Below are 7,078 nucleotides of genomic sequence, written 5' to 3' on the forward strand. Positions count from 1 at the left end.
CAGGAAAAATGCATAAGTGCATTTCCACCAAGAGAGTTTAGATTTTAACCCAAGCCCATCAATACTATTGCTGAATAAAACACTGGGGGAGGCGGTGGCATGAAGAATTCTGTTTATGCTTCTATTCTTAAGGCCATTTACTGGTTTAAGTAAGCGTGTTTGCCTTGCTTATAAGCGGCAGCAAATGAGAGTACATTTTCATTTTCAGAAGTATCTTTGCATTTCATATAAGGGAGCCAGGACCTCCAAACACCTTCATGTGCCTAATAGCATTCATCAAGTTCCTGCCTACCTAAAAAGTAATTTGCCTTGAAAATAAGCATTATCAAGGATATGATTTATGAGCTTTTAATTATTTTTTCCCTGCTGTGGGGTAGCTGACTGAGATTATAAATGCTTTCCAATCATTTCCAGTGGGAGCTAAATGACAGAAATGAAACATAGTACTCAACACTCCATATGGATGGTCCAAATCAAAGATGGCTTGGGAGGCCACAAAGCAAAGAGAAGTAGAAACGGAGCTGGGGCAGAACTTACTGAAATTTGCATCTTAAGAGTGATCGATCCGTTAACTCAATTTATTGCATTTGAAAAGGGCAAGAAGAATGGTTTCCTTGCTCCTCTAATGACATCTCTAAATGACATCTTGGTTCCAAGTTCGAGATGAGGTCTTCCTTTCACAGTTTAACTTCAAAGATTTAGAACTGGAAAGGCCCTTTAGATTACCTAGTACAGAGGTTGCATAGGCCAGTTGAGTCACATCTGACGAACAGCTGTGGCGTGTTTGGCCCAGACAGTTCTTTTATTTAATTACCAAAATCAGTTGTCAACATGTTCAATCATTCCATTTCACATAAAATCCTGTCTTGGGAGCTTGTCCTGAAAAGTTGCGGCCTTGGCGATACGGGGTCTGAATTCCAACAGGGAAACAATGGGCTGGAGCTGTAGAGAGGCTGGCCTCCTTTAGGCAGATCTTGCGGACTCCAGATTACCACAGTACTCACTAACACTCCATCATTTCTCTAACACCGAGACTTCATTTTTACTTATCATCACACATGAAACTACTGTTTTTTCTCATCCTTGGCTTGCTTCACTCATTTATGATACCTGCCTGGCCCCTGTAAGTGTTTGAGTTTACGACCCATGATCTAGCCCAACCCATTTATTTTACAGATGAAGGACCTGAGGCCCAAGGCATCTTCAGGGATTTCACCAAGGCCATGTAACTAGTCAATGACAAGGGCAAACTAGATTCCAGGTCTCCTGAATTCCAGGCCACTGTTTCTGTTGATGTCTCAAATTTTCGCTGATGGAGCGTAATCTATTCCTCCCCATTTAAACATATTGATAATTTTTTTTAAAGGGGGCAGTTCCATCCTGAACTTCAGACTGTGTTTATTTCTAAGGATGAAATATCTTCCCATTGCAATTACAACATCAACACTCTGACCCATATTCCTCAGCTGACTGCAAGTTTCTGCCTCTCTTGCAATCAAGATAAATTTGGTCCATTCTTTCCTACTGACCTCAGAAGTTTTGCAACATCTCTCTACCTTGAAAATCACATAGCATCCAGATGAGACTTCTGACACAGACGCCTGTATTCCTAGGATAAGGCACATTCTTTCTTTTGTTTTTTAACATCTTTATTGGAGTATAGTTGCTTTACAATGGTGTGTTAGTTTCTGCTTTATAACAAAGTGAATCAGCTATACATATACATATATCCCCATATCTCCTCTCTCTTGTGTCTCCCTTCCACCCTCCCTATCCCACCCCTCTAGGTGGTCACAAAGCACCCAGCTGATCTCCCTGAAGGCACATTCTTGTCCCTTCAAAACAATCTGAATGGAAAGACTCAATACTATTACATTGTGCTACAGCATCCAGATGGGGAGATAGGCTATCTTCCTTTGCCCCCTTCTAACCGTGTACCTTTATTGCAGAAAGATACAGAGATAAATAGGAGACCAATAAACTGACAGAGAAAAATAAACTACAATGGGTTTGGGTACCAGATGAGCACAAATGGCTTAAAATACTTTCCAGATGTCAAATAACTCCAGAAAATTTGAAAATATCAGTAGCAGCAGCCCAAGCAACTCAGGGTAAAAAAACTGAATGTGAGATGGGATGGAGGGGGTAAGGAACTTCCATCCAATTTAAAGAGCATCTAAAAGGCAGAGTCAAAATAACACACTCTGAAGCTATAGCCTGTGTTTACAAGGTGACCACATCAATTGGTCTCATACCAATTTCACAACCCGAATCCAGATAGCAAACATTGTCAAATGAAGTCTTATTAACGGTACCATACATGGTTTCGGAACACAGGTACATGCCATGTTCATTGTGGTGGCACTTAAGACTGCAGATAAGACTTTTTGGATGGTAGGCAGGGAAACCAAGAGTGGGAGGGAATGGGAGAATCGATTCGATTCAAGGCACAGTAACAGTCTTAAAAATATTAAATTCATCTTTCTCTGCACAGTTGGGGGGTAGGGGAGGAGGGAAAAGATTTAAAAGTTGCTCACCTGATAACAGGTCCCAAGAGGATTAGATGCATAAACAATGATAGTGGCTTGTCTTTGGCCAGATCTCTGTGGACAAAAATGAGGGTCAACTGGACCATAATGGATGAAAACATAAAGAAGGAAAAGGTGTATGCCATCCAGTAGGTTTCACTATTCTTCCGATAGATTCTAACCATGTACAAGGCAGATGCTGCCTCCCCACAGTACAAAAACGTGGAGAAGAGGATGCCAAATGGAAAGGTAAATCGGGGGTTCGTCCCACGGATGACATCTTCCTCCAGAGAGGATATCGGCTCCACGCTTGGCTCCTCAGGAATTTCAAAAACTCGGTCCATTGTCGAGGTTCTGAGTGTTGTGATCTGGTCTTCAGAGCACTCCCATCCCCACCTCCCAAGAGAACCCTGTAACCACTGCAGTGCAAGTATTGGTGAGGAGAGCTGTCAAGTCCAATTCCAGAACGGAGATCTACTAGTTAGAGCAGGAGACCGCTCTCTTCTCGTCTCAAATTAGACTTGTTGGAGTCTGGGATGAAGAGCCCAGGAGTACCACTTTGAAACTAGACTCTTGATTGGCCCAGGATTCCAATCGTCAACTACGTGCTGTGGAAGTTGGACAAGGCAAAAACAATCATCTTAGCGCCCAGTCCGGAGTCCAATTCCAGGCGCGTCAAGAGCCATGGGAACAGCTGTTTCCGTGGCGGCTCCGCCTTTCGCAGCCCCCCAGGCAGGACGGGTAGCCACTCTCGCGGGCACCGACACTCAGCAGCTCCTCTTGAGGAGCCCTGACCAGTGTGCTCTCTCAAATCAGCTGAGAACTGAGCCAGGGCAGAAGAGGGGGCGCAGCCTGAGCGTCCCTTCGGGGATCCAGTTCACTGCCCAGGCACCCTAGCTAATGCTAGGCTGCGGCTATTAGCTCGCCTGCTCGCCGGCGGTCTCTCCGCACCCGCGCTCAGTCAAGAGTTCTCCCGGCGGCTCCTCCAATTCCCCAAGCTCCGCCCCCAAGGCCGCCAGGCCAGGGACAGGAGCAAAGTCACAACCCCGGCCCCGAGCGCAGTCACCGGGGAGAGAAGTAGAGCACGCGCCCGCTGCAGGATCAAGAGAAAGCTGGAGGGGCTTCTTTTCCACAGAGAAACTTCACTAGCGAAAAACACGACGTGCGGGGCGCCAACCCGGCCCGACGGATGTCGGCAAACTCTTGGGCGCCGTCTGCTGCCGGGGTCCTGCCTGGCTCGCAGTTCCAGCTGTGAGAGGTCGGTGGCTTCAGGAACGAAGGCACCGATGGCGGGGCTGCACGAAATGGGAGAGACAGCTGGGGCCAAACAAAACCAGCCTGCGACTTCCAGGGCGGTCAGATGAAGGATGCTCGGTGCACAGAGGCGCGACAAAAAGGGGCTTGGGCCAACCTTCAGAAGCACTTCTCATCACGACCCCCGGACCCTGGAGGGAGCCACAGCTTTCCTCTTCGCCAACAGCAGCAGATCCCCAGTTCTACCCCGCCCTCCCTAACTAGCTCGCTTCCACACTCGCTCAAGCCAGGCGGTTAAGCAGGAATGTCTCTCGCGGCCTCAGGGTTGAATTTCCCTAGGTCCTATTGCCCTACAGATTTTATCAAGGTGGGGCTGGGCAGAGACCTGGAGGGCAATTGGGCCGTAGAGTTTCCTTTCCAGGCGAGAGTGTATGTAGCAGAAGGAAGAAAGAGAAAGAGGGAATGTCAAAGAAAGACTCAAAGTCAGCCCACAGACCCATATTATATGCCTTAATTTCTCCACTTGCAAAATGAGGCCAGGATGGGAACTTAAGAATGAACTTTCAGGTCTTTGGCTGTAAGGTTCTGAAGAGGTGCCAAATTCTAAATAGACTGGAGAGGAGCCAGGAGAGCTGTTAGTAAGAACTGTTAGTGTCTTAAAGAGCTCTGAAAATTGCCTAGATTCTTAAGAGCAATCTTCCCCCACCTTGCTGAGCTTTTGTTTTTGTGCCTTCATTTGCATAATTCTAAACCCCAGGGGAAAAGAGAAAACATCTGCCTCCTGGTAATAATATAAATGTAGCCTGTGCCAATCTCCTTTTGCTGCAGGAAGTCAGTAAAAAAGATCTATGTGAGGAGTGGCCAAGTAGCAGCCACCAAAATGATGGCTTCAAGAAAGGCTTAGTCTTGCTGTTGTATTGGTTTTTAAGATTCCTGCAATTGCTGTCTCCTTTCCCCAGGGCTGATTCAAGAACAGATCAGCTTCAAAAGGTTGTTGCTTTTGAAGCAGATGTCCCATCTTTGTCTGTACGTGTGGTCAGGAGGCTGACCCTTCCTCCTTTCTGTTTCACAAGGCAGGGCAATGCTATCTGAGAACACTTCATAGTGTTGATGGCTTGGGCCTTTCCAAAAGGCACAAAGTTCTCTGCCAACAGTATACGGTGCAGAACTTCTTGTAGGCTTCTTCAAGACCTATTCCCAAGATGGATCACAAGTAGGGTGAGAAACTCATCTGTTTGCTGTATTGGGATGAGTTGGCCACCCTGACATGGGAGACTGAAACTAGGAAGAATGCAGAATCCCCATGTTTTTCTTTTAGCCTCTCCTTCTTCCTTGTGCCCTTCTCATTCCCCAAATACACAAATCTACACTGCCTTCCTACTTTGTTCCAATATGACTCCTTCTGTCTGACATTTAAGGCTCTCTATAATCATCAGACTATTTTCCTCTCCAACTTCATCACCCACGCTACCCTGCCACACCCTTTGCTTCAGTCCAGCAGGTTTTCTCACTTAATCACACTTGCCTTGCTCCCTCAGTGCTGTGTTGAGGCCGTTTACAACCCCCTTCACTCTTTTCTGCATTAGCCCAAAGCCTAATCTTCTTTCAAGGGTCAGTTCAAGTATTACCTCCTCCAGGAAGCCTTCCCTCACCTCCCCAGCTCTCACTTTTCCCTCTGTCTTCGTGCTACTGGCATATACTCTCTTGCTCTAGTCCTTCAACTCCTTCTGTCTGCCCTGCCTCCTAAACAGAAGTGTAGACTCAGGGAGGGATGCTCAATGTTTATTGTGGTTCTTGTTGATGATAGTGATTAACAAATAGTGATGATGATGAAGCTTCCTCCCCTGTGTTTCCTCCAGGAAAACATACAAGACTCAGGCACACTCATCTCTAAAAGCTGTAGCCACTGTAGCTGGAGCATAAAGTCCTGTGGGGCACCTACTGCCTCAGTCAGCCATTCAGCTCACAGAGGATGTCAGCCCACATGATCTCTCCCTTCTCAGAGCTCCTACAGCACTTTTTTGGGTCAATCCCACAGTTTAGCACCAAATTACAAATTATTTCAAGTATATTAATCTTTATTTCACCACTAAATTACCATAAGCTCCTTGAAGGCAGAGACCCTACTGTTACATTTTTTTTGGACCCCCAAGGTTGGTAAATACGTGTAAATCTCCTGCCATTTGATCCCCCTCACCCACTAGCTTCTCTGTTTTCAGCCCTAGGACTCTCTGGCGCTTTAGGTCACTAAATCCTCTGGTCTCTTATTTCCTTGTTCCTTTTGCCCTGCTGGGAGAAACTGACTGAGAATTTGCCCTGTTTCTGTCCAACTTTCCTTCCTCTTTTAGACAATCTCTAGACTCCAGCCCTTTACTCTTCTTAAGACTACAGACCTGGAAATGTTGATACTCATCAGACTGCTGAGGACCTGGGAACCCCTTCCCCATTAGGAGCACTGTTCTCCCAAGGACTGATCATCTGAGGTGATAACCCCTTGCTTCCCCTTGAATGCTACGCCGTGTTCAGGGGTTTGGTTCTGCAAGAAAGGGAGACCCAAGATTTGACTCCCCACTCCCCCTACCTCCAGCCCCCGACTCAGCAGGAACAGAGAACGGGTCTAAAAGCAGTTTGATCGAAAAGCTCTTGGCGTATTTATCAGCTTTCAGAACCCCTCTGAACTACATAAGGTTCGGAGATAGGTTTGAGCTTACAAAGCCCCTACAGCCAGAGCTGATTCATAAGAGGTAGCTGGCATCCATGAGGGAAGAGGAGAGGAAGGAGAGAGATGTGCTGCAAGTGGCTGATAGTCCAGTCACAGAACACTATCTGGTGAGAGGTGATGGACAAGGCCTGGAGAATCAGTAGTTAGGATGGAAGAATGGCTTCCGTCTGTAGAATGCTCGGTTTGGACTGTTAGAATCCTTAAGAGATATGTAATGCAAAATCAGTCAGGTATCCTCTGGGCCTTCTCTTTTTGCTCTAAGCTCCCTGAGGACAAAGACTTTTGATTATCCTTTTCCAAGCCACTCCCTCACCATCCATTTTCCAAAGTGGCTGCACCATTTTACATTTCTATCAGCACTGTGTTTCTCCACATCCTCGAGGGCACTTATCTTTTTTCATTATAACCATCCTAGTGGTTTTTCATTTGCATTTCCCTGATGGCTAAATTGATTGATTGTGTGTGTGTGTGTGTACAAGGTCATTTGAACACTAGCTGGCCACACTCATTCAGTTATTTCAATAAACATTTATTTGTAATAGCAGTAAGACAAAGATCTCTGCTCTCAAGGGGT

General features: G+C 46.3%; 1 protein-coding gene across 1 annotated transcript in view; it reads right to left on the reverse strand.

Moving 5' to 3' along the window:
* The window catches only part of XKRX (XK related X-linked), an 11,054-nt gene extending 8,074 nt beyond the window's left edge, over positions 1-2,980 (reverse strand). Inside the window, exon 1 of the mRNA XM_079910652.1 lies at positions 2,538-2,980. Within this exon, the coding sequence (XP_079766778.1) occupies positions 2,538-2,872 (335 nt within the window). The 5' untranslated portion in view covers positions 2,873-2,980. The remainder of the gene's footprint in view (positions 1-2,537) is intronic.
* Positions 2,981-7,078: the final 4,098 nt, after the last annotated feature.

This window comes from Stenella coeruleoalba (genome assembly GCF_951394435.1).
Source record: "Stenella coeruleoalba genome assembly, chromosome: X".
In the NCBI taxonomy this organism is placed as follows: domain Eukaryota; kingdom Metazoa; phylum Chordata; class Mammalia; order Artiodactyla; family Delphinidae; genus Stenella; species Stenella coeruleoalba.